Consider the following 27,697-nt stretch of genomic DNA (forward strand, 5'->3'; position numbering starts at 1 on the left):
TTTAATAGCCTTAATCTAGTTTTCTGAAAAATCAATAAACGTGGGAAATGAAATACAGAAGATAGCCTATAGGGCCCTATGCTTGTACATATTTTTAAGGAAGGCTTATATGGCATACTTCACGCTACGTTAAAGCTTAACTTGGTTACTATAATAGTTAAAACGCTGTATATGCTTCGCTAGTGAGGTAGTTGTTACAAGTTATGTTACGCTATATAAGCAAAGGGTTGATATTAAAAAAGTTTAAAATTATCAAACCTCACGTTTTTTAAATTACTTAACAGTTTTTAAATTTCTACAACCATTTAGTTTAAAATTTAATAATAGATTAATAGTTGAACAGTTAATCCACCTTAATTGCGGGTTTTAAATCTGGTAAATAACCACTTTGAGTAAGTCATTCGCTATTTCGCTACACTTTAAAAACATTCGCTACACTTTAAAAACGTGACCATGCATGACATGGCGTCACGATTCGAAAACACAAATATCATGCGCTGTGCGGTTTGCTACATGCTTATGCGCTGATGATGATGATATATAAAGAGAGGGTTTGCATGTGCTATACCCGACAAAACCTAAGTTGGGTATTTCCTTTGTTGTATTATATGTAGGGAGATAGGTAAACACCTAGCCGTTCTCAGTCACAAAGGTTATAAGAATATACGTGCGAGGTCGTGGTTTAAGGGTTAGTATGACTTGCATAAATATACTGAAAGATAGATGTACAAAATCACACAAACAGACAAAAGGGAGTGTTTGTCATGCCAGTTTGACAAATGACTGGACTAGGAAATATTTTGTGAAAAAGCGTGTTTAAAAGCTGGGGCAATCTAAAATGTAGTCATTCGGCTAAACATGGTTGGCGACCATGTTGAAGAAAAAATGAAAGTTTTTTTCTTCTAATCAGCCAAGTAAATTAGTTTCGTTTTATATTAACCAGGCTGTTTTGCTTTAACTCATCTTGGTGTGTGTTTAAAGCATAGCGTGTTCTCAAAATGTCTTCTGACAATAATGGAAAAATCACTGCAAACCTTGTCATGGCAACTTCTATGGCCGTGGTTGGTTCAACATTTCAATTTGGCTACAACACGGGGGTTATAAATTCTCCACAAGTGGTTATTGAACAGGCTTATAATGCTACTTTTCTAGCAAGGTAAGTAAATAATAGTATATTAAATAAAATATAAATTGATAAGTCTTGGTATGTATTTTTGTTAATATGGTATATATATTTGTTTTCTTTATTCACAGGTATGGTCACTATATCAGCTCATCAGATCTTGACTTGCTTTGGGGGTTTACTGTGGCTATATTTGCTGTTGGAGGAATGATTGGTTCAATTCTTGCCAGCATTTTTGCAAGCAAGTTTGGTTTGAAAAAATCCATGCTTTACAACAATGCATTTGCTATCATTGGAGCTCTTCTTATGGGATTTTCTCAAACAGCTAATTCCTTTGAAATGCTCATTATTGGTATTTGATAATTTTAGAGGAATAATTGTATATAATAATAGCATTTTTGTTACTGATGCTAAAATTTTTTACTTGAATCGGAAGTCAGGATATACAATCTAAATATAAGCCTATATATTTAAATTTTTTTTTATATTTAAATTTTTTACTTTTAGGTCGATTAGTTATTGGTGTAAATTGTGGCATCAACATGGGCATAGCACCAATGTATTTGACTGAAATATCACCAGTCAAATATCGAGGAATATTTGGGATTCTCGCTCAGTTAGGAATTGTTACATCCCTCCTATTATCCCAGGTTTCTTAATTTCAAACTTTGCTTAAAAGGTTTATATTATTGAAATACCAACATTGATAATTGAAAACAATTAAATTACAAAAAACAATTTTGCTGACGTTATACCATTGAAATTTATATTGTTTTGTAATTTTTTTTTAAATAGTTTTTACTCACCCATGACTTGATGAATTAATTTGGCCTTGGTAGTAGTATTCAAATGCTTAACCTTTGGTCCTAATTGCCATGTTAATTATTTACTTAGTGTTTAAATCAATTTACTTTAGCTAAGAACATTTTTGTTTGATTTACAGATATTGGGTTTGCAGTGGATTCTAGGTACAGAATCACACTGGGGTATTTTGCTTGGAATAACTGGCATTTTTGCAGTTTATCAAATCATCATTATTCCCTTTTGTATGGAAAGCCCAAGGTAACTTAAACATCAAATTTACTTATAACTGAAAAAATTATGATGCAATATACTTTTACCTTATCGCAATATACATTTTTTTTAATATATTTAACTGTAAATATGTACATATACATTTTAATACTGTATTTTGTATTAATATATCTCATTATTTGGCTTTTTGTTTGCATTATAGACTCATATCTATTTACAAATTTCGTGTTAATATAAAGGATGGTATTATTTACATTGTATATAGTACTGGTTTAGCTTTAAAATTAATTTAATGTTAAAACAGACGCTTGCTGGCAACTCAGGGTGAAGAGGAAGCAGTTAAAGCTTTAAAATGGCTGCGTGGAAACAACTATAATTACAAAGAGGAAATACATGAAATGAAAACTGAGCAAGCTGACGACCTTCGACAGCACAAAACAAGTAGGAAAACATAAATTCAAATCATTTCCTCCTATTTTTTTACTGCTTTTTTAACATTTTTGTAATTTTAAGGCATTTCTGAGCTGTTTACAACTCCGTATCTTCGAAGGCCTCTCCTTATCGCCATTGTCATGCAGCTGTCCCAGCAATTGTCGGGAATCAACGCGGTGTTTTATTACTCCACGCAGATATTTTTGGCCGCTGGAATACCGCCGATGTATACGTAAGCTGCACGCGGTTTTCATACGGATTAATTATTCAGGAAACAAACATGTGTTATGTAAACCTAACCTAATCTGTGTTATTTTTAGCGGGCTTGCGACGTTGGCGATCGGTGTGATTAACGTAGTTATGACGCTGGTTAGTGCTTCGCTGATCGAGAGAGCTGGCCGAAGGATTCTACACCTCGTTGGACTTCTTGGGATGTGCGCATGCGCTGTAGCCCTCGTGGTAAGTTTTACTGTTTCAAGTGATACTGAAAAAAAATATTAAAAAATATAAATTTTTTAAAGGTTTTCTTAGCCATCAAATCCATAACCGCGTGGCTTATCTTGATTCCTGTATTTCTGTTTGTCGTGTTTTTCCAAAGCGGTCCCGGTTCCATTCCGTGGTTTATTACTTCCGAACTGTTTAGTCAGTCTTCGAGGCCGAGTGCTGTCAGCATAGCCGGGCTGGTAAATTGGCTCGGCAACTTTACCGTTGCGTTGGCGTAAGTTCAGACCAAAGTTTACAAAGGGGTGTTGATTCTCAAATAAAAAAAACTCTAAAAAAATTGTTTTTGTACTTAGATACCCTTCTCTTGACGCTGCCATAGGCGAATATTCGTTCCTGATATTTGCTGCCCTGCTTGTCTTCTTTGCCGCCTTTACCTATTTTAAGGTGCCAGAGACCAAAGGCAAAACCATTCACGAAATCACTGCTCTGTTCCATAAAGACGGCGACCCAGAAACTAGCGCTCTAGCCAATGAGTTCTACTACGGAAAGGCTACCAAATTGTGATCGTAAACTTTTTTTCACCCGTAATTGGGCATTGTAACAAAAATATTTAGCTTTTTAAACAGATCTCGTTTTCAACTCTTACAAGAAATAATAGAAGAAATCTTTTTCGCAGATATGTTTTTGTTTTGCTGAATTTGGGTTTCACGCATTATGTAATTCCGCTGTAGAAGTAAACGCTATGTGTATTGTTAAAAAGTGTAATTTTGCCTAATCATTGTATATACTTGCTTCGAAAAATAAATAAATCACAGTTTCATGGAATTCAAGAAATCTTTTGTGTTTTTAAAATTAGGTTATACAGAAAGATATATTTTTTCTGTCTTACCCTAAAATGTATTTAACTAGTCTCATCGGGCCTTAGGACCAGCGTTTGTCCATATGTATATCAGCATTATACCAAATATAATACTAGTAGGTTATTTAACCATGTTTAAATAATTTTTGAATTGTAGTGATAGGATTTATTTAAATTATTGATGCTGTGCGGTTAATGCTTAATAAGCAGGCTTGATATTAAATTTCGACTTAATTAAAATATTTGTTTAATAAAAGAACAATTATCACGCATTTGTATTGTTTACTTTGTAAATATCCGTTATTTTGTTTTGCTAAGCCTAATATTTTAACTGACTCAAAAGAATTTTCAATATGAAGAAAATGCTTTGTTATATACAACCTTGCAAAATTTCTTCAGCCCACAAAGCAAATAAAAACGACCAAGTCATGGCCTTTTTGCAGATAGATAATGATGCATTAAGTGGCCAAGCCTGTTTAATCAACATAATAAGTTCCGATTCCAAACAGAAAATAAGTGCTAAATAAACAGTTCAAGGCATTTGTATTAAAAATATGAAAATTATCTTCGTTATTTAACAATTGTGATGACTTGCATACTAACAATTAAAATCGTATACTTTCCTGTATTTACCTAGTTTAATATTCTTTAAATAAAATCATGGTTAAACCTTTTTATATATTATAACTTCATGTTTGTAGTTAACGTTTTTAAGACTTATATAACTAATTTTTTTTAGTATGTGGTATAAACACTATAATGTTAATGTTGTTTTGGCTACCATCACCTATTTAGTATTTTAAAATAAAGAGCCCAATTCAATCATATTAAAAATTGTAGACATTATTTTTTAAGAAAAAAATTTGTCAATGTTATCTGAGTAACTTAATGTATAAACATTAAATATTTAGTTAATTAGGATGCAATTATTTTTTATAAAAAGGCTTTGTATATCTATAAGTTTCTTTTGGGTTTAATTTTCTAGGGTTTTTGTTTGTTTTAAAGTTGTTCTTATATTTTTGAGCGATGGTATTAGTCGTCGTCTAATAACAATTATTGACTATTTAAAAAAAAATAACTCTGGTTCAATAAAGTCAAAATAACAGCGTTTTTACAGTTTACTTTTTACATACTTTTGTAATTCTTAACCCACAATGTAAAAAAAAAACAACTTTGCGGTCTAAACATAGGGCTATTAACACGATTCAGACCCGGGTTGCTTTAAGCAGGTTGGGATATTATTAAGCATATTTACTAATAAAAAAGGTGTCTATTGGTTTTGGGCTTGGCAGTTAGTTTGTACCGTTTTTTATTCAAGGGCGCTTCGATACAAAGTGTTGGGGTTCATACCTATGACTTTATGTTGTGAATTGTTTTAGCTACACCTCGCCACTATCTGTTTAAAGATGTTTTTTGTTTTACCTTTTTAGTGGGGCAGTTGAATGAAGTTAGCATCTCTTAACTAATAGCAATAGGCTACAGCACATCATTTGTAAGAATCAAATGTACTAGTCTCGAAGAGAAAAATGAATACTCAAAGTTTGGTTGTTTTAATTATTTTACAATAGATTAAAAAGCTAAAAACAATGTTATACCTAGTTTTAAATATTTTTTTTTTAATTTTTGTAAACTACTTAAAAAAACTGGCTTAGTGCGTCACCTGGTGAAAAGTTTGGTGAGTCCGCAAAAAAGTAATTTTGATACGCTATTGACAAAAGACAGAAGGGAGTTTGTCTGTTATTTTCGTAAATACCGCTTGTCGTAGTAGGCTAAGACTATAATTTATTATAAAAGAGCTGGATAGAGTGGTGTTTTTAAGCAGTTTTTTTTTATTTGTGTTGTTGCTTTGGTAGTAAGGTAGCGTGCAATAAAATCTTAGTGTGGCTTGTCAGATCGTACTATTCTGCTATTTGACTTTTAATGTTCGAACGAAAGGAAAACGAAAAGCGAAAAAGAAAAACAAATAAACAGATTGACAACTTAAAATTATCTGTTTATTATATTAAAACTAACATTTCAAACTATAGAAGTTAATAAAGTAAGATGGTTAAATTTTACGTTATTAAAGTCTAAGCTAAATTAAAAAAAATATAAAGATCAGCTAAATTTAAAAAAAAATTTATAAAGATCAAAAGTTTGAATTATTTGCAGATATCAATTTAATTTTTCTGCTGTTTCATAGTGTTAATATATGTTTAAGATTTATACTCAGAAACTTTAAATATCTTACTATTTTTAACAAGATTTTTGTATACCAAACTTAATTAAAATGAATAAACAGATAAATTATAATTGAAAATTTTAAATTTTATTAATGTTAATTCTTAAATTAAGAACATTTAAACTTTGGTTCAATGTATATGCTAGCAAAAAATTGTATTGATATAATAATTATGCAGTTTAGTTTAGTTTAATTAAAGTAGTATAACTCAAATTTTACACTTTCAAAACTTATAATATCAAAAAAGATAAACCAATTTTTCAAAGAAAAAAATTTTTTGCTATTTTATTGAATCAAGTTATTTGTTAGAAATTATACTAAAAAAATAAAACAGTGGGAAATTATTTTTTTCTAAATAAAAAAAAAACAAAAACAACTTAATTTAGCCTAAATCATTGTTACTAAAAAAAGTCAGTGAATTAGAATAAAAAAACTTATGTATTTTTTAGTGTATAATCTATTTAAAGTCCTAATTTAGTTATTGTAATGCCACTTAGTAATACCTGTTAATTGATTTAAAGGTTTAGGCAGCTTTGTGCAGTAATCAATCAAAGTTTGATTCATGCTTTGTTGTTTGTCGTTTGTTGTGCAAATATAGTAAACTTTGTAGAATATGGTGCAATTTTCAGCTAACCTAAATACACTAAATAAAAGCTTACTTTTATTGTATAATTTAAACTATATATTTTTATATAATTAATTTTTTTTTTGAAATTTAGATTCTAATGTACTAAAAAGTATGACAATTACATTTGATGGATTTAGCCAAAAGTTTTATAAACTAAATTAACATGGAACAACAAAAAACGCCTAACATCGCTTTATCTACTTGCCTGGATAAGCACCACAAAGTAATTGACACTGATAACCTTTCATTGCGTTGGGATGCCTGTAATGGAAACAGCTGCTCTAAACAGGATGTAGCTACAACGCCATCTAATTCGACTAATGAAAATGCACAGGAACTTCATCAATCTTATCTCGCTTGCCGTAATCAATTTAATGCGAGCCACACTAATTCGTTGAAAGATAACAGGGTAGGCTATAGTTTTGTTCACAAACAGCTACCTGGGCAGGAAGTTCAAAACGAAAAGTTAAAGTTGAGTGCATTTAAAAACGCGCTAAATAGCCGTAGTTTGGACGATTCAACTATACAAAGTAGTTTAACTGACCCAACAAGTAACCAGAAAAAGAAACTGACAACGACAGTTAGCATTCCTGCGCTGGTAGTAAGTGATACAACTACTGGTCATGACAGTTGTTTGAGCAGTGGGGATCTCTCAGTTAACAGCGAAAAGTTCACATTTACTTGCCCTTGCCCAACATCAGAACACCAACAAAATCAATTATCGCTTTCACCTCCTATCATTTTATCAAATCCAGATCATATTCTGCTAAGTCCACGCAGAAGTTGTGACAGTGCTTACAGCTCATCGATGGAGACGGTTAGTATAACGCGCGACGAAGCAGACAATGATGTGGTGGTAAACACTTCCGAGTGTTTACCTAATCATATACCGAGCTCAGCGTCGCTGGCTGTGAGTGGACTTAACACGCAGTCTTCATCTGTTTTTTCCTCCTCTTCTTCAATCTTCTCGGATCCACCAGAATCATCGCCTCAGGAATTATCTGCATCACCGTCACAACAAGAAGAAACAAACACAAATTTATCTGTGGATAAAGACTCACTGTTAAGAAAATTATCATCCTCTTCAAATTGTTCGTTAAGGTAAAATTTCAAAAGCTTTATAGCTATTATAAACCATACCTTTCATGTTTAACTAGAAAAAAAACATTTTAACACTATTTTTTATTTTAAAAGTAAGATTTGTTTATTAAATAAATTTGCTTTGTAGTTAATTAAGAAATTTAACTTTTTGACTTTGTTTATTAAGAAATTTTTCTCTAATTACAATAATTTAAAGGTTAAATCATAAGTACGCTTAATATCTATAGACAACCGACCTTATTTCAATAAAGTTATTTTTAAATTTTTTTAGTCAGATTTCTATTTTATAATATGTAAGTGTTAAAATTAATTTTATTTGTCATACAAATCAACATTTTCATTAGTAATTTTTTTATTTATAACTCAGACTGAACAGTGGACCCTCTAATTAACACATTTACGGTTGTAGTATTCAAATTATGTCTAAATTTCTGTTATTTAATTTAATTGTGATTCATTTTTAAAGGTCATCTTTATCGTTTGAAGAATCAGAAGAAGATTTTGTAAGTAGTGATGAGTCGACAAGACATCCTTCTCTTACTAGACGAACCAACAAAATAAAAGCAGTAAGTTTATTTTTGTTAAACGATTTAACAGCTTTAGACGTAATAATACAATTTAAAAATAGAGCTAGACTTACATTTGCTTGTAAATTAAAGAAATTTGAATGAAAGGCTTTTTGTTGTGTGATTGATTGTATTATACAGTAAGACCTTACAATACCTTATCATTAAACAAATATTAAATTGGATGGTTTGGTCGAAAATGTCTGTCAGTATTAGCTAACTAAACATTAAACAAAGGATACCTTTACATATGGAAGCTATTTTAAATCAATTTGCCTTTTACAAACCCTTTTAATATCTCAGTTGTGTTTTTGAAATGGAAGGGATAATCTTGTTGTAAAGTGAAGATTAATTAATTGTTAAAAATGTGGTTGTTAGTAAAATAGTTTTGTAGTCATAGAACTTTAGCTATATTATGTGTTTTTGAAATACTAATTTACAACACATTGTAAAAGTAAGATGGCAATATTAGTATTTTGTTAAATGTGTTACAATTTTTTTTATAATAAAATTATTGGCTCCTGGGATAAAACAAAAGGCTGTAGTAAACCTTCTTCTATTTACACTAAGTGTATTTTTGTTGGTTAACGTCTGTTTACTTTTATCTTATAGTTAGAAATTATCAGGAAATTAATATTTAACTTTGAGGGAAGTAAAATTAGCGCAACAACTAGCAATGGAGAGCAGTTAGAAGTTTTGTGTGATCATGTCATTGCACATAGTTATTACTAGCTTTCGTATCATATGTTTAAACAAAGGCTAAAATTAGACGGCGTTAGAGTAGAAACAATAAGAAAATCCTAGGAGTTAAAATTCATGTTATGAACTCATAGAAGTATTCTCAAAATAGATCAGTTTTAGTAAATTAAAACATTGTTTCATTTACTTTCAGAAACTATTTTTACAGAGCATGCATTATCCTTTGTTGATGTGGTATAGAATATGTTTTTCATGTAAACATAGTTAGACAAGGTATTAGTGTTGAGTTAACCTTATTTTGTCTACCACAGGGAATTTTTTTGACTAATACAGAAGCAAAGAAAAATAAAAAAAATTTTTGTGGTAATAAGTTATTGTTTTACTATAAGTCTTTTTATTTTAATAATCAAAAAAGTATTTACCAAGCTAATACAATAGCCATGTTATGTTAATATTGCTGTTGTTTTAAATTATTATTTTTAAATTACTTGTTGGAATTTATATTAAAATTTATATTAAAAGGCATTAAAAATTTATAACTTTTTCTTAGTAATGTCTCCTTCTTGCGTAATAGTTTACGTCAGTCTATGACTCATGCATATTGATTTTTTATAGTTTTTTAATCCATTGTGTATTACACTAGATACATCCTATAACATTTTTTTTGCGAAATAAATTTTTTTTATTTAAAAAAAAATTTTTGATTAAAAAAATAAAATTTTTTCAGCAGAGTTCATGGACAAAACTAAGACGAATGGTGATCTGGTCGCCTTTCATGCAATCTTTTAAGAAGCGATATCCCTGGGTACAATTGGCCGGCCATGCAGGTAACCAATATATAATGGATCTAAGTGGAAAATAGATACACAAATATGTATGTCCAATATATATTGCTTCGAAAAAAAATAAACTGCCATTTGTGGTGCCTTGGTAAATTATCACAGGCAAATATTAGTTGCAAGTTGCACCCAAGTTACATCAATAAAAATGTTATATTAAGGGCTGGCTAATACCAAGTTGTAGTTAGTATATATTTAATATTGTTATAACATTGGTTCACTAGGCATTTGTTTACACTTGTGCAGATGACATAATGCAGTGCAATGCTATGCATTCATATACAGCATGAATATAGATTAAATATAAAAACAACATTTGTCATAAGCTACCACCAACACATATCGTGATTTTGTTACTTTTATTTTAACCAGCACATGGAAGCCTTTTTTTTTTTGCTATTTTACTAAAATTTATATAAAATTATTAACTCGTTGAATGGCTGTATGCGTTCAAAGTTTGTGCTGGTGGCATTTGGTACTTTTGTTTTTTAAATGCTTTTAAATAACAAATATGTACTGTTTTTTTGCTCTTTATAAATTTAATGCTTTATGCCTGCAAGCAAGTTTTAAGTATTAAAATCCTGTTTTATAAAAGGTCAGATTCGACAGCTTTTACCAAAATAAATAGCAAAAAAGGGCAACTTAGACAACCTGTCAGTTATTTAAATAAGTTATAAAACTGCATCAGTTAGACTTTCATTCACCTTAATGTTAGTTAACTAATTATCTTTAACAACATGGTGTTTAAATGGTAAATTTGACACCGTGTATTTTTGATTTGATAGGATGTTGGGTTAAATGGCATTAGGGCAATATGTCACCCAAAATAAATATGCAAGGATTAAAAAAATATGACAACATGTCATCTAAAATCAATTAGAAAGTTGCTTTTTAAATTTGTTGTTGTTCTTTTTTTTTCTTTATTATATTTTTATTTGCAATAAAAATTAACAAATACAAAAATCTCAGGCAACTTTCAGCCTGGAGAAGAGGGTTGTATCCTGAAAAAGTTTGTCGAAAGAGAAGCTGTCTGTCTTGAGAGCATGACGGCTGATTTCGATTTACGGGAGTTTGCCCCAACTTTTCATGGAATTGTCGAAAATCAGGGAGAGAAATATACGAGGATGCAAGATCTCTTACTCGCTTTCGATGGACCCAGTCTCATGGACTGTAAAATGGGAATAAGGTGAAATTATAATTTATTTAAAATATTTTAAGAAAAAATTCATAATTAATTAAAAAATTGTATAAGTTTGGCAATTTTTTTTTAATGTTAATTATTTTTTAATAGCAATTTATGTAAATTTTGGCATTTTTTTGTATTTTGTTGTTTTTTAATTTGAAAACACTTAAACCTGTTTAAGTATGTCAGAAATCCTCCATTTAATTAAAGCGTGACGTGAGTCTCATACAACCGTGATAAAATATGTTGGGAACCGCTAATTATACAAGTTAATTTAAATTGCATTTCGCATGTACGTAAAAACCTAATAAATGCCAATCTTTTAACGCACTAACAATAACGCAATGTCATAACCCAAATTATTTTGTGATCCAGTCTTATGACTGTTATTTATTTATGTAAAATATATTTAATATTTTTAATGGCAAAACATGCTATTTATGATATAACGCTAAATTATTAATTATTTGTCATTTACAACTGTTGGCTAATTACGCATTGTGTTATAACGTGTTATGAACGGTGTTATGTCCGTTGTGGTAATTAAACATTAATTTTGTTGGGACTGTCAGTAGGTTACTGACCATTTGTGATAACCTAAGATTAATTAACAACACTATGTAATTACTTTTAAAATACAGACAATAAGTAACATCACATTTTATTCTTTGTATTTTGTTTATAGGCTATTTTAAAATTATTTTTAAATTTCCGAAAAATCTATTCTAAATTTCTAAACAATTTTTTCTCGAAATTGCAGGACTTATTTAGAAGACGAGCTCGTCAAGGCAAAAATCAAGCCGAGGCTACGTCACGTGAGTAATTCTGACGTCATCTAATTTTAATTTTGAAATTTATTTATAGCCGAAATTCGCGGACTGCCAAAATCGTTTTACAGTAATGACTAATCAGATGGTAGGTCCGGTAGGCGTGGCGATAAATATATTTATAATGACCAATTCGACTGTTCGCGTTCGAGTAATTACATGTTATAAACTACAGGAAGGCTTAACGCATTAAATTTACCATTTTTGACCACAATTTTTGTGGTTTGTTGACATATGACCCAACATCATATTACAAAATTTACATTTTATCGAAACTTACATGCCCGAAAATTAAATGCCGTTTCACTAACATCAACTAAATATTTTTTTTAACTTTTTGCTATTTTAGAAAGCGCTTATTTAAGCTCATAGCCTCTATAGCTTAATATTTAATGAAATTTCTTATAGTAATGCCTATTAATATTTTAAGTTAATGTTAGAAGACTATAGTTTACAATTAGAATTACTAGATATAGGATTTACACCACCAACGATTATGCTTTACATTTTATTTTTTTTGTATAGGACATGTACCAAAAAATGATCGAAATTTCGCCAAACGAACCCACTAAAGAAGAACGAGAACAACAAGCAGTTATTAAACCGAGATATATGCAGTGGAGGGAGCAAGTCAGTTCCACTTCCAATCTCGGTTTTCGGATAGAAGGAATTAAGGTATAGAAAAAATAAACTTTTTTACGTTTGAAATTTTGCGAATTTTTGTGGCAAAATTTATTTTAGTTATTTAAAAATAAATTTAAATGGGAAGTGGTTTAAGTTAAATTAAAATACGAATTTAGTATTCACAATGATTCTAAACTATTATTTTTTGTGGTAAAAACGTATAGGGTAATATATAAAGTTTTAATGCGCATTTTTAATTAAACTCATAAATATCGATCGTCTATTTACAACAGAAATCCTAATTTTTAATTAATCAATAAAATACGTAATATTTAAAAGTTTAAAATGCCTATCATGTATATTTTATAATGTATGTTATATCTAAAGGCTCTGACGTTTAAAACTATTAACTTGACCATTTTAAAAATTAATGCCATGTTATAATTCAAGGGTTCAAAATACAATAACTTGCGTTGTTATTTCAATTAATCGTTTATTGTGTGAAGACAATACTCTAAATATATAATATATAGTACGTAAATCCATTGACTGTGTTTCGTCTATACGCGCTTTATTAACGTTATCGTTTGTCCGCTAAATATACCAAAAACAATGTCGATTGTGTTTTTCATCGATTTTGTGCGCGATTAGCTGTTTGTGACTATTTATAGCCCAGATTTTGCGTAAAATGTCAGCACAAAATTACGCACACGCTCTGCTAACCAACTGTGATGTATTGATATTTTGTGTAGTGACTGAAATTAAAATTAAAAATTTTGTTCGTTTTTTGGATTTTGGCACGATTTTAAATTCGCGTTTTTTTTTAATTTTGTTATGTCTTTTTTTGCAATATTTGTTGGTGTTCTAGGAATTAGATTTTCTATTTTAACAATTTTTGGAAACTTGGCGTAATTTCTTTTGTAATATTGACAACTCTTTAAAAATTAAACTAAAAAAATTTTAAAACTTTTATAACCTTATTTTTTGTGACTTTTGTATATCTGGCAAAAAATTTACATTTTTGACAAAACTTTTACAAATTTTTGTTCCAAATTTTCTTTTTTTTTGTTGTAGAAAAGCGACAAAGATCCAAGCAAAGATTATAAGTTAACAAAAACCTCCAAGCAAGTTAGCGATGCTTTTATATATTTCATCGACGGAAATGAATCAGTTTTGGTATGTATTAATATTATTATTAATTTATAGAATATCATAAACTCCATATTTGTTTAATTTTTTTTTATAATTTTTAAAATAAAAAAATTAATTTTTAATTTACATTTTTTTTGCATGTGACCTAATTTTAAATTCAAAAATGCATAATTCAGGATACTTTAACATTTATTTTTATGTATTAAACCTATACCTTTATTATATAGTACATTTGTACATACATTCTATTACGACTTGTTTACTTATTCATTCAATTAACTATAAGTGATTTTAAACCGTTGGTATAATGCGTTAGTATGTAATTGCCCTGTGTGTTTGTTTTTTTTTAAGAGCACAACAACGGTAAATTAAAGATTGCCATTTTATTGACAAAATTTTTTATTTTTCGTCGATTTTAAAAACTTTGAATATTCTGATTATTTGTACATACTTGAATAACAAAAAATTATCTAATAAATAAAAACACAATATTCTACCCTAAACTTCTATATAGGGCTTGTAAAAAAGTTTAATTTTTACACTATATGCCAATATTTTATGCTTATTTTCAATTTTTTGTTTTCTCATTTATTTTTTTTGCTTCTTCTACTTTTAGTGTTGCTGATTGTAAATTAATAAGTCGTAGATATTAATTAGTTTTGGGTGTGGAATTTATTTTTACTTTCTTATTAACGATATTTTGTAAACAACAACCAAGTTGTCTAAATAGTAACTGGAATTATGCTTTCAAACGCTCCGAACTAATATTAAACTAAATTTAATGTGTTTAAAAGTAATATTTTTAATTTTTATGTTTTGTTTTTGAAGGAAAAATACATCGAAAGATTAAAAAACATTAGAAGTGCACTGGAGAGTTCAGATTTATTTCATTCACACGAGGTATATAACAACTTTTATATTTTTTTATTCGAATTTTTTATGTTTAAATTATCATTGCAAAACAAGTTATTTTTTGAGATGTTTTGACACATTGTATTCATGACATATAAAAAAGAAGCGCTAAATTAATGTGTCAAATTTTTATATCCAATTTTATTGATTGGTAGGAGAATTATATATTGTTATGTAGGAGTATTATATTTTTAGATAGCCTATGTAAGTTATACAAGGCCTCATAATGTTGTTTATTTGCGATATGGTATTTTAAATAACCCTTTATCTATACCTCTTTCGAGAACTCTAAATTATATATTTTGAAAATATCAATTTTTTGGCAAATTTTTTTTAATTTTTAAGCCATTGCGTTATAATTAAACTCTTAGTTAAAGGTGAGTTGTTTTAACTTTTGTCAGAGAAGGATATGACCTCACAAAGTGAAATTAAAACACACGCATTTTGCGTGGTTGCATGATATTAAATATTATCCGCTTCCTTTAAGCAAGAACTCTTATTATTTTTAAAATTATTTTTAAAAACATCAAAGCCATTTGTTTGGCATGTCACGACTAAGCAGCCAATCATGTCAAATTTATTACCGTTTTAAATTCCTATTGATTTAAGTCTATTAGAGCAGCACGCATTTTACATTTCCTGATCGGTGTTATATAAAAATAATTAAATTTTTGTTAATAGCCTCCGTTGAAATATCACGTAGTTAGTGATAGATAATTACAAATATATTTTTGATTTTATTCTTTACAAAAAAATTGCATAAATTTATTACTTTTATAATTGGATATCAGTAATATCATTGTTGGCTTACATTTTAATTTGGCATACATTTAACATATAACACTCTATGTTTAAGGCATTTTCGTAAACCGATAAATTTTGCTACATTTTTTACGTAGATTAGTTAACTTAATACACTACGGTCTATGGAGTATAAATATTTAATATAGGTGTCGAAATGATGTCAGTGTATTACATGAAAAATGAATAATAAAAACTTGTTTTACTACGTGATATTGATCCACTTATTGCACTTTTTGTTGTAAGGCATAGTTGTAAACAACATTTTTATTTGCTTGTGTAAAACTAGACCAACTTCACATATTATCACTTTATTTATTTAAAAAACAATTTTTAGGTGAATTTTTATAAATTAAAAAAAAAAATTTTTGACAAAAAAAATTTTGATTTTAAAAAAAAAATTTTTTTTTACTTTTTAGGTGATCGGAAGTTCTTTGTTATTTGTTCACGATGCATCAGGACAGGCTAACGTTTGGATGATCGACTTCGGAAAAACCACGAGGTTGGAGGTAGGACAGAAAATTGATCACAGAAAAGAATGGAAAGAAGGAAATCGGTAAAAAATTGAATTTCAAAAAAAATTTAAAAATTAAACTAAACTTATTAAAAACAATTAACTTTTACCATTAAATACATGGTCAAAATAAATTTTAAGTAAAAAACAATATTAAAAATTCGAAAAAAACATTTAAAATTCCATTCATTTTTTGGGCAATTTTTTTATAGAAACTTTTGTTAATAGTTAACCTGTTCGAGGTAACAAAGCTATGTTTATACAAAAATAAACTTTTATTGCATTGCAAATACAGCCTAGCACGCATAGTATTTAAACGATATTACAAAAATAGTAACTTAAGGTCAACTATTTTTGATGAATTTCGTTATAATGGCGTAATATCTAAATTTTATGATATAATAACTATTTACAATATACTTGTAAATAACATATTTTTATTATCAAGTTTTACGTTGTTTTTTTCTCAGTTACTCTACTTCCTTTTCTATGTAAATACGTCATAATATTTCTCCGAAATTTTGCAACTTCGTCTACGTCGAGCTAAATAAAAAACTAAAAAAATGACCGCTATTTTTCTTTCTCAGGGAGGACGGGTACTTGTTTGGAATGGACAACATGGTCGAATTATTCGAGAAAATCCTGGCCGACTTCCGGGCGCGGTCGTAGCCCAAACTCCCCAAAAACTGATACAAAATCAGAAGTAGCCCGCCGTCGATTCAAATATTACACAAGCTCGGGGACAAATTTCGAATTGACGTCGCGTGGTTTGCAAAATGACGTCACAAATTAACGAGTTGACGTCATAGGTCGTTGCACCATGGCCATAAAAAAACGCTGGCAATAAAATAAGGTGTAGCCATTTTTAACGGACCAAACTTGCAATAGTGTAGTTTTCAGTTATATAACACAAGCCAGGACGGCGGTGACGTCGCCAAGTAGTAGTCTGCGAGCAGCCATAACGCCGCAAGTCGACTTGTTTTATAGCTCGTGCTTTTTTTTTCTGTCGCCAACATTTTATTTTTCTACTCTCATGCGGCACAGATACTTCGGTGCTTTTGTGTAGGAGTAACATTCCAAACACACAAAACTGACAGTTAACATTCGAATTTACATTCCTATAGAATCAATCTAAGACTATTTTTGTCTTTTATATAAATCAGGGTTTTGGCAAAAAAACAAATCTTTTTTTCTGCGTTTTTAACATTACCAATGAAAATGACCAAATTTTGATTTTTTTTCGTATTTTTGTGAGTTTTGGAATTAAAATTTGTTCAGTAAAACAAGTTGAACAATAAAATTAGCACTGCCTTATTTTTAATAAAAGTGTGGTTCAAATAGTAATAAAATCTTCCCAATTTTTAATAATCGTACACTTTGTTCTCCTCAAAAACCATGCGATTGTAATTTCCAATCTTAAATTTTGTGTTTGTTTTTATTTGGTTTTATTTAATTTATTTTTAAAATGGCGGGCAAATAAAAACGAAAATGTACTGTTTTTGATGAACACATGCGTGCGTTATTTTTCTGCAAATTCTGTATCTAAATCGCCCTCGGTTTGTTTTCGTGGTCTACCAATTTTTTTTTTCTTGTTTTTTTTTTTAATAATATTGCACTATATGACGTAACCGCTTTTTATACTGACGTCACGTCTTGCACTCCAAACTGTTTTTGTTTTTTCTTTTTTTGTAAATGTTGTTTTTGTTGTTGTTTGACGAATTCGGAATGACGAAGCTTGTGGTACTGTGTTTGTGTGTAACCACGTGACCAACCGGTACTTGACGCGTCATTAAGGCACGTGACGTACTGGCCTAATCGTTCCAGAATTCGGACATTTTTAAACCATGTACATAAAATGCCCTTGGACTTCTGTTTTTTTTCTTGGAGGAAATTACATTTTTTTGCTGGCTTTCTTCAACCTTTGATTTTAATTATGCATTTTTCTTTTTTTTGTTTAATCGTTCTAGTTGAGAAAAATATTATATCGTTAATAATTGTGGTTAATTTGTAAATGATCGTCAATAAATTATAGATTACAAAAAACTTTTGTGCTAAAAAAAACGAAAAATAACAACAGTTACCAAAAGTACACTTAACTTTTGCTAGATGTAGTTTAAGAAGTCATATAATTTTATTTATAGGTACTTTTAATAATACTAATTAGTTAGTGGTTGCTACTTGTTTAGTTAAAAAACCCTTACGAATCGAAAAATACAAAAATAGTAGGGTTTAAATTACTTAAACAAAAATTGTTATTGATTGGCCGGGTGCTAGCGCTAGAGACTTGCTGAAGACAATTGTGCAAATAAAATTATGTTTTAGGGCTAAGAAACTATTTTTTTAAATTTAACAAATTAATATTTCGTGTTAATAATTTATTATTTAAATAACTATTTTACTTTATCCAGTTTATTTATTCCTTGGCGAATTCCTCCATTTTCCTGATTCCGGTTTTGCGCCATTCCCGCGTTTATAATAAAAGTGACCACATGTTTCTTGATTTTTAGTCAACCTGCATCTAGTTTAACTGAATTTTTTCAAATTAAAGAAAGGTTTTAAGCAGTTAATTAATATCTTTGTTCGAAAAAACCAAAATTTTATTATTGTTTCAGTTTAGCTTTGATTCACAATCAGACAATAGCAGATAAGACGCCAGTTGCGAAAACGCCGGGACGAAAAAGTTCTTTCTGTTTTATTCGTATGTGTATTCACAAGCCATTTGCAAATCATAAAGAATGGTTTTAAACAGTCGAAGCATTTTTGTTTTGCCTTTACAGCTTAAAGGTTTAGTCTTCGAAAAAACATTTTAACATTGGGCAATACCAGCAATGGCCAATCTGCCAATGGGGATAAACAGATAAATTATAGCAATTATATTAAAAAAATTACATTTTACATTGTTAAACCCTTTTTAGGTTTTTTGATGCAAGTTTATATATTGTAAAATTTGAATATATTTATATAGATACATTTAGTTAAAAAATTTAAATTATCCATTTATAAAAAATGTCTTGTGCCGGTGACACAGATGCTCAAGTTGCTCAAATTAAAAACGACGAAACTGAAAACAAAGAAGAAGAAAAGACAGAAGGCAACAATGATGTTGTGAATACTGTTCCATCAGGTTTATATAATTTCTACCACAATTTTTATATTTTAGTAGTAAAATAATCAACTATTTTATCAATTTTATAAACCACTAACACAGATTTAAACAGGTTCACATAGTCTCTTTTTTTTAAAAGTGAATAATATAAAAAAAAAAAATTTAATTTAAAATATTGTAAGCCTAACTTCTTGATTATTTTTTTGTTTTATTATAGCAAGTCAAATAACCTCTGAAATGATGAGAAATCCACAAGTATTAGCTGCATTGCAACATAGATTGTTTGATAGTATAGTTGGGACACCATCTGATTACATTGAAAGGTAGGGCTATTTACCTAAAAGTAATAGAGTGGTATTTTTATAAGTTTTAAATAAACTAGTAACAATAGCTTTACTTTATTTTAAACATTTTAGTTTTAAAATTTTATTTTTATAAGGATATAGTTTAATTTTTTATATATATTTTATAATTAGATGTTTGGCTTATTAAAAGAATTATATATATATAATTTCAAAAATAAAATCAATTTTGGTAATTAATCCCAGACTTTAATTGTAAAAAAAATAATTTTTTTAGTCTGCCCAAATCTATTAAAAGAAGAATTCATGCTTTAAAAAATCTACAAGTTGAAACAACTAAAATTGAAGCAAAGTTTTTTGAAGAGGTTCATGAGTTGGAAAGAAAATACAGTTTTCTTTATCAGCCATTATTCGAAAAGGTTTGTATTCTCTGCCAATGTAAAATGATATGGTTTACAAGTGTATTTTGTTGAAGAATAAAACCCTAATTAAATTTAAGTTATTGTAAAAATTGTAAACATGATATTGTATTATTCATTTTATAGAAATAATTAAAAAACAACTACTGGTGTGAAGGCAATTTACCAAGAAATATTTTTGGTTTCTTTATTACAACAATCTATTTATATATAGTATTAAATCTAATTAAAGCTTATAGTCAGGCAATAACAGCAGTTGCTATAAAACAGTATCTTGATGTTTTTTTATTTAAAATGTTATTTTCTTGTTATATATATATTTTTTTTCACCTTAACCACTTTCATATTTCTCAAACTTATATTTTCTCTGTTCAGCGACAAAGTATAGTTACGGGATCATACGAACCTAATGATGATGAGTGTGAGTGGGAGAGTGAAGATGAGGAATTGGAAGATGGAGAAAATGCAAAGAAGGTATAAGTTGTTGGGTTAAAAAAATAAAGATAATATATATATATAAATATTTAAAAATAACTGTGTGCACTGGTAACCATAATCATGTATTTTAAATAATTTATTTTGGTTAGGACGAAAAACAAGATGAAGAAAAAATTGAATCAGTTATTCCAGGTAAGATGAAAACTTTATTTTTTGTTAAGTTTTTGAAATTATTTTTTTACTTAATACAAATAACAAGTTTTATTTTTAATCTTATTTAATTAGTGTTAAATAGTTATGGCTGCTGCATTTTTTGAAATAAAATATTAAAAATAATATATACTAGAAAAAAAATGTTAGAAACATATAAGCAAATTTTTTTAATATTTATATATATTATTGTTTTTTAATTTGATAAGAATTGATTCTACTTTCATTCTCAATCTGATTGCATATTTTTTTTCTTAAAGTTTTTTTTATTTTTAATTTTATTAGAAGATGCCAAGGGAATACCTGAATTTTGGTTAACCATATTTAAGAGTGTGACCTTATTTCAAGACATGGTGCAAGAGCATGATGAACCAATTCTGGCCAAACTTCAAGATATTAGAATCATTTTTTCTAAGCCAGATGAACCCATGGTAAATTTGTAAATGTTAAATTCTAGTTTAATAAATTCTTTTAATTTCAGTAACTTATTTCGTTTTTTTTAGTGTAAGAATTAAAATTTTAAAACGGTAATTGTAGAGTTAAATTATAATTTAACTTATGGTCATGTGACCAAACGAAATGCTTGCATAATTTATAAATAATTTCACAATCTTTTAAAAACTAAGCAAAAATATCTTTTGTATAATTGACAATTGACGAAGGCTTTAAAAAAAATAATTGCATCATTAAAAATACGAAAAGTAAATTCTACTAAATTTTTTCAAAAACAAATTTTATATACTCACGATAAAAAATATGTAAAATTTTATTATAAATAAGTTACATGGAATTTTGAGGGGTCTGCTTTGATTTAAATTATTAATTAATGTGGACTCAAAATATGTTAAGAACGACGCTGTCATTTTTAGTGACAACCAGAATTAATGTCATGAATTTTAAATTGAATAAGAGAAAATAAATTTATTTTGTAAGCCGATCAAATTTTGACATATTCTAAAAACAATTTTTTTTACCTGCTTCCTGATTTTGGTTACAGACAAGTTAAAATTAATGGTCCACATAATACAGTTATAAATAACTCTATAGTTTACTGCTATTGTAACTAACAGTTTTAATACTATTACACCATAGCTATATCAAATCTCATTTTATTTATTTAATTCCGAAGGCTTTTATTTTCAATTTTATTTTCATTATACATCATTGTTTAAGAAAAACAAAAGTGTTTTTTAAAATTAAAATTAACAACGCTACTAAAGACTTGTTTTTTAATCATAGTATATATATATATTCAATAGGTATCTTAAAATTAATTTTTACATTTTTTAGGGTTTTACGATTGAGTTTCTTTTTGATACGAATGAATATTTCACAAATAAATTGCTAACAAAACATTACAAACTACAACCTCAACCCGATGAAAAAGAACCCTTCTCATTCGAAGGACCAGAAATTATGTCTTGCGAAGGGTAAGATTATTATTTTATGATAAAAACCAGCGGCATGGTGTAGAAGATAGAACATGTTGGTTTATTTACTGAGTTCTAGGGTTTGATCCCCACTGCCTCACTTTGTAGCACCCTTAAGTAAGGCACTATCAATGGTGTAAACTTTTGTGAAGTCAAACTCGTTGGCAGATTAATTCTCTAGAAATTTAGTAAGATTTGTTAACATATGTTCAGACTGTGAAGTTGGCCATTCTACATCGAGAATAAATAAGTACAAAAAATAATATATTTATGTTAAAATCTAGATTTGGACTTTTTAATTTTATACTTGGCTTGTGAAGTTGGCCTTTTTAAGTAACATAACAGTTTAAATTATGTAATAAAATATTGTGGTTTGTTTGTAATAGTTTTGGTATTTTTACCCTGTTTTTAAGGTTAAATGGCTATGTATGATAGGCTTAGCCTAAATTATATACATAAAACGTGTGGGTGTAAATGGTAAAGATAAATAATTTTTAGTGTATAAATTTTTAAAATGCAAGTTTTTAATTAAACTTGATATTTTATTTTTTCCTAAATTGTATTTTAATATAAACATTCTTTATCTAATTATTCAAGTAATTCTTTCTATTACAAATTCATTAAGTGTCTCCACTTTTGATTATAAATTAATCTGAATATGAAACTCAATGTAATGAATGAGTTAATAGACTATCCCTTGAGATTAACACAACTGGGTTTTGTGTTACTCAACAACTATTAAATGTGTTGAAATTGTTATAATTTTATCTAAATATTGATTCAATGAGCACAAAAAAGTTATAACCTACAGAATTAATTATAAGTTTAGGATTTGTTAAAAACCTATTTTTTTGTTTTGATTTATTTGCAAAACTATGGTTGGCTCTGCTAAATAATGTAAAAAAGATTTTGATTGACATTATCTTTACTTTTATTTTTATTCAAACTAAATAGTTCTGAAAAAATTTTCTTTTTATCTATAAAACGGATCATTTGAAAAACATAATGGTTTGTTTTTTAGGTGTAAAATTGACTGGGCAAAGGGAAAAAACGTAACAGTTAAAACCATAAAGAAAAAGCAGAAGCACAAAGGTAGAGGAACTGTAAGAACTGTAACCAAACAAGTTGTTAACGATTCGTTTTTCAATTTTTTCAGCCCTCCAGTAGGTAAGTATAGATTAAAATATATCTGGGACATCATTTTTTAAAGCTATCATGAAACCATTTTAAAATTCTAGGACCATTTGTTAATTAAGCACCTTTAAAATTAAATATTATATATTTATATACACATACATAAAATAAATTTATTTTAAAAAATTCCAATTTATTTTTTTTATAGTACCAGAAGATGATTCAGAATTGGTATGTTATTTTTATATTTCTTAATTAATAATATACATGTTGCGCAATACATAATTGCATAAGGTATGAAGTACCATCCTATTATGTTTATAGTATATCTATATCGGTCATGATGTCATAGTTGTTAAAGTCTGTTAGTTTTTATATAGCGATGAGTCATACAAGTCGGTGAAGCTGTTTAGGCTATATGTGTATTCAACATGTTTTGGTTTTGTTTTGCTTAGTCGAATTCAAATTATTTTCACTATCACTTTAATCCAAGTTCGTAATAGCTACATCGGTTTATTAAACAGTTTTAAAAGCTGGGAAATTTTATAAAAACTTGTATCATTCTCAAGTAATATATGGTATAGGTTAAACACAATAAAAAATAGGGCAATTTTTGTTAATTTTTAACCAAATGCCTTTTAAAATCAAAACACTTGTTTAGTTATTTGTAAAACTTTGGTTCTTAAGTTTTGCCCATTTTTTGTTTTCACTAAGTTCTGCCATTTTCCTTTCTCTTGCTCTAAAATTTAATCATTTTTTTATATTAATTGATTTTATTTTTCGATGCATTTATTTAATTAAACTTATTTGATTTAACTTCATTTTTAAAAAAGTATTTTTTTAAGGATCCTGATACTGAAGCGTTACTGGAAAGTGATTATCAGATTGGTCACATGATCAGAGAGAGGATTGTTCCTCGTGCAGTGCTTTACTTCACTGGGGAAGCCGGAGACGAGGATTTTGAAGAGGAGGAAGATGAGGAAGAAGAAGAGGGGGTAATAAAAACATTTTTTTTAAAGTTTTTTTTAAATAATAAAAAAATTTCAAAATGTCATACATCAAAATTATTGTGTCCTGTGTTATCTTAACATCCCATTATATTGTTTAATTTTAAAACATTATTTTGTTATCAGTTTGCAGGAGAATCTGGAGATGATTCTGACTCAGCGAATGATTCAGATTATGACCCTCAGGTACAATAATTCATATTTTTTTAATATTTTGTTAATTTATTTTTATTGGCGCCCTCATAGGGTAATTTTTAAGTATGAACCCAATCTTGCAACCATTAATTTAGCAAAGAAATTTGCCTGTGCCAATTTAATAATTGTTTTATGTAATATTGCCCTGTTAACCTGTTTTTAAACTTAATTTGTAAAACATATATTACTGTTCATTTAGAATGTGACTATATTGTTATTCAGGTTTAACCTTACTTCTTTGAGCCTTAATCTTTTACTAGGTGACATTTTGACATTTTTTTTGCTTTTCAATTTTACAGAAGGATCCTAAAGCCAAAGATGCACCGCAGGAATGTAAACAGCAATAATAAAAAAGCTGTTTATGTTACCTAACCTAAACAATTAATTTGGGTGATTACATTTTCATTGCCATTTGTGTTTTATTCAAAGGTCACCCTTTTCCTGTTTTTTAACAACCGGTTTGTCATATAACTCTACCTTATAATGTACAGCACATTTTCTTGTACAAATCTACTGTAATAACTTTTGTACCCTAGTCTAATTAACTAATTTTCCTAACTGACGTCATGCTGCTAACTCAACTTTTAAATAACGTTCCTGTAAAAATCAACACAAAAGCATTTTTCTCGACTGATAAAAGATGTGAATAAAACTTTTGTTATGTTTCATATAAATAGTTCAAAATGCTTTTAATTAGGTAAAGTTAAGGGCTGTACCATAAACATGGAGAGCTATAGTAAACAGTATACTTAAAAAGATGGTTTGTATATTATAAGCCACTTCATACTTTTGGTAAAATTCTGAAACTACAACAAAATAAAAATTCCTTCTATTTTTCCCCAAAAAAAGTTTTAAAAATTTGAAAATATTCTAAAAATAGTTATTACATGAAATAAAATACACATACCAAAAAGAGTAAGCATGCTTATTGCAACACTTAGCATTTAAACATTACACACAAAGCTTGCAAAAAAACAAGTCAAATTAACACCAAAAGAGAGATTCAATAACATTTATTAGAAATATACAAACTATTCTGAAATTAAACAAGAAAAACAAATCTAAATAAAGTATATTTAAGCAGGTATATACAATAAATTAAGTGTTATCATATAAAATAAATAGAAGTGTTTAATCATGCAACTATAAATCTTAAAAAAAATCAACCAAAGTTTTTTTAGCTATTTCTAAATTCATATAATGAATATCAATGCCAATAAAAAGTTTGTTGTTAAATAGTCTGTGTGCTTTAAATTATATTCGGTTAATTCTGTTGCTGCTTCTACAGTTAAACCTCGTGTTTCGATATGTCGATGCCTTGTTTTTGATTGAGGTTTGTCTTGTCGGCGCCTGAGACCCCGGAGAAATATTCTCTTTGTTGTCATCACTTTCATAACCACTAGAGGCCGAATCAACGTTATGAACAAAATCTAATTTCTTGTAGAGAACTTTTCTCATGGGGTTGATATCTACGCCAGAGTTTGGTACAGACCAGTTGTTGATGGTTTTGTTGGTTGTAATCTTTTTTGGTTTAACTGGAACAGAGGTGTTTTCTTGATTTGAGGAAGATCGCAAAGTTCGAGTGTTGTTGGTTTTGGTTTTAAAGTGGGTATCAGGGGAAATCTAAAATAAAAATAACAGTTATTTTAAAGTGGAAATAAAAAACGACTTATTATTAGTCAGACGTCAAACACGAGGTGGAAACGTTTTTCTTGTTACGTTTTCAAACACACACACAACCACAGACAGACAGACAAATAATAATTGACTTGTACATTTTTTATAAAAAAACACAAGCTCACCCATTTGTTGTTTTCAGTGAGAGTTGAAACCTTTTTCACAGTGGTTGGGTTGAGGCTTTTAAACACGGGCGAGCCATATTGGTGGACTTGGCCCTGGTGTGGACTTCCCACTAACTTTAAAGGTGCCTTTTGGCTTTTGTTCTTTGACATTACCAGGTCGACTGTGTCTAATAGCACCTGATAAACTGTTAGTTTGCTAACAAGGTAATAAAAATGCTTTAAAACAAGCCAAAGTCTGAATGCAAAGCAAAAAACTTTCAGGGTTTGGCGAATTACATAAAATAGTAAACAAGTCAAATAAAGTGATTCAATTTACGCGGTTCTAACCGAAATTATCAGAGCATGACTCGTGACGTTTTTTGTAAAGTAAGGAGAATGTTCTTTGTCTATATGACGTCATTTGATGTTTTGAGATATTTGGCAACTGTGAACAATTAAAATGTTATTATAATTAAATTTGACTATGTATTTGAAAGAATTTATAAACGCTTTAATTGATAAATTACTTTTAAATGACAATTTATTCTGGTTATCCTCTTTCCTTTTAAATTTTTATGTTAACCACATGGTCGACGAAAAAGCGCACGTTTTTTTTTAAATATTAAGCTAACTTGTTGCTTGTATTTAATTCTAGCCTTATTCTTGACAAATACATGGGGTTTGTAGTAAATCAGGGGTGAAGATGTAAATGGTTTGTTATAATTTAAAGTCGTGTGCATATAAAAGTAAAAACGCAAAACAACTAATTTATTTTTCGTTAAGTTAATCTAAAATACTTCTTTAAATTCCGTGGATTGTCAGTATGTTTTTTTAAAAAAAAGGGAACTTTAAAATCAAGTTAAATTCTTCTACGATTTCCATCACTTATTATTTAACATTTTAAATATGTTGAAAGTAGCCTATTACTTTTTATGTTTTAATAGATGTAGCATAGGACAGTGCTTGTGTAGCATAGGACAACTTTTTTTAACTAACTAGCATATGCTTTTGTTGCTTTATAGAAAAAACATTTACGTAACTGCAGTTTGTATTTTTACTAAAAAAATTTTGTTGGCATAAAAAACAATGACGGAGAGACCTGTCTGTCCAAACTGTTTAAAACAGTTTTCATTGAATTTAAACAACAAGCCTATCCTGTTGGAATGTGGTCATACATTTTGTCATTCGTGTCTTACTCGGGGATTAAACAACAGGGAAAAAAAGAAAACAATATCATGCTTTAAATGTAAACACAATTCACACTGTAATTTTGAAAATAACAAAATTCTTGGTCTTGTTCCGAACATAGCTGTACTTGGCTATATAGGCTTCGGCAAACCGCCTGAAATACTGTCAAGAGTTAAATTGTTAACCTCGAAGTTTAAAAGCAAAAAAACAAATGACAAAATTGTAAAGCAAAAATGTTCAGAGTGCATTAAAGAGATTGCAACGATTAGTTGTGTACAATGTGGTATTAATCTGTGCACAAATTGCTATGATTTTATTCACAAAAATTCAAGAGTTCTACAGCGACATCAGTCGATTCCTTGTCAAAATGTACCAACATTAGCTTGCAAAAATCATCGCTCGCTAACAGAATTTTACTGTGTTGATGATAAATTGTTGATTTGTCGGGATTGCATTTGTGCATATCACTCACAACACAAGGTGGTTTTTATTTATATTTTTTTACCTGTTCTGTTATTTTTATCAGC

General features: G+C 28.6%; 4 protein-coding genes across 5 annotated transcripts; 3 read left to right on the forward strand and 1 right to left on the reverse strand.

Annotated features, from left to right (window-relative positions):
- Window positions 1-577: 577 nt before the first annotated feature.
- Window positions 578-3,859, forward strand: LOC145753702 (solute carrier family 2, facilitated glucose transporter member 1-like). Its single transcript, XM_082570126.1, has 9 exons — window positions 578-1,156; window positions 1,255-1,475; window positions 1,631-1,773; window positions 2,067-2,185; window positions 2,463-2,599; window positions 2,672-2,822; window positions 2,911-3,049; window positions 3,112-3,308; window positions 3,388-3,859. The coding sequence occupies exons 1-9, from the start codon at window positions 999-1,001 to the stop codon at window positions 3,596-3,598; spliced, it is 1,476 nt and encodes a 491-aa protein (XP_082426252.1). The 5' UTR covers window positions 578-998; the 3' UTR covers window positions 3,599-3,859.
- A 2,978-nt stretch (window positions 3,860-6,837) lies between these two features.
- Window positions 6,838-17,995, forward strand: LOC145753759 (inositol-trisphosphate 3-kinase A-like). Of its 2 annotated transcripts, none has more exons than XM_082570202.1 (10): window positions 6,838-7,843; window positions 8,310-8,409; window positions 9,836-9,935; window positions 10,917-11,133; window positions 11,891-11,945; window positions 12,483-12,632; window positions 13,656-13,757; window positions 14,562-14,633; window positions 15,866-16,002; window positions 16,548-17,995. In XM_082570202.1, exons 1-10 carry the CDS (start codon window positions 6,906-6,908, stop codon window positions 16,627-16,629), a joined length of 1,953 nt encoding a protein of 650 aa, XP_082426328.1. In that variant the 5' UTR covers window positions 6,838-6,905; the 3' UTR covers window positions 16,630-17,995. The 2 variants fall into 2 exon arrangements, with proteins under 2 accessions (XP_082426328.1, XP_082426329.1); XM_082570203.1 differs by having other exon boundaries at window positions 9,839-9,935.
- Window positions 17,996-18,880: 885 nt separating this feature from the next.
- On the forward strand, window positions 18,881-25,009 carry LOC145753660 (nucleosome assembly protein 1-like 1-A). Its single transcript, XM_082570074.1, has 12 exons — window positions 18,881-19,084; window positions 19,284-19,389; window positions 19,646-19,787; window positions 20,163-20,261; window positions 20,375-20,417; window positions 20,721-20,866; window positions 21,726-21,865; window positions 22,887-23,032; window positions 23,208-23,230; window positions 23,845-23,994; window positions 24,133-24,192; window positions 24,501-25,009. Exons 1-12 carry the CDS (start codon window positions 18,967-18,969, stop codon window positions 24,546-24,548), a joined length of 1,221 nt encoding a protein of 406 aa, XP_082426200.1. The 5' UTR covers window positions 18,881-18,966; the 3' UTR covers window positions 24,549-25,009.
- Window positions 24,827-26,289, reverse strand: LOC145753661 (uncharacterized). Its single transcript, XM_082570075.1, has 2 exons — window positions 26,004-26,289; window positions 24,827-25,824 (listed from the first exon to the last, which is right to left on the reverse strand). Exons 1-2 carry the CDS (start codon window positions 26,151-26,153, stop codon window positions 25,456-25,458), a joined length of 519 nt encoding a protein of 172 aa, XP_082426201.1. The 5' UTR covers window positions 26,154-26,289; the 3' UTR covers window positions 24,827-25,455.
- Window positions 26,290-27,697: the final 1,408 nt, after the last annotated feature.

The sequence above is a fragment of the Corella eumyota genome, chromosome 5 (assembly GCF_963082875.1).
Source record: "Corella eumyota chromosome 5, kaCorEumy4.1, whole genome shotgun sequence".
Taxonomy (NCBI): Eukaryota; Metazoa; Chordata; class Ascidiacea; order Phlebobranchia; family Corellidae; genus Corella; species Corella eumyota.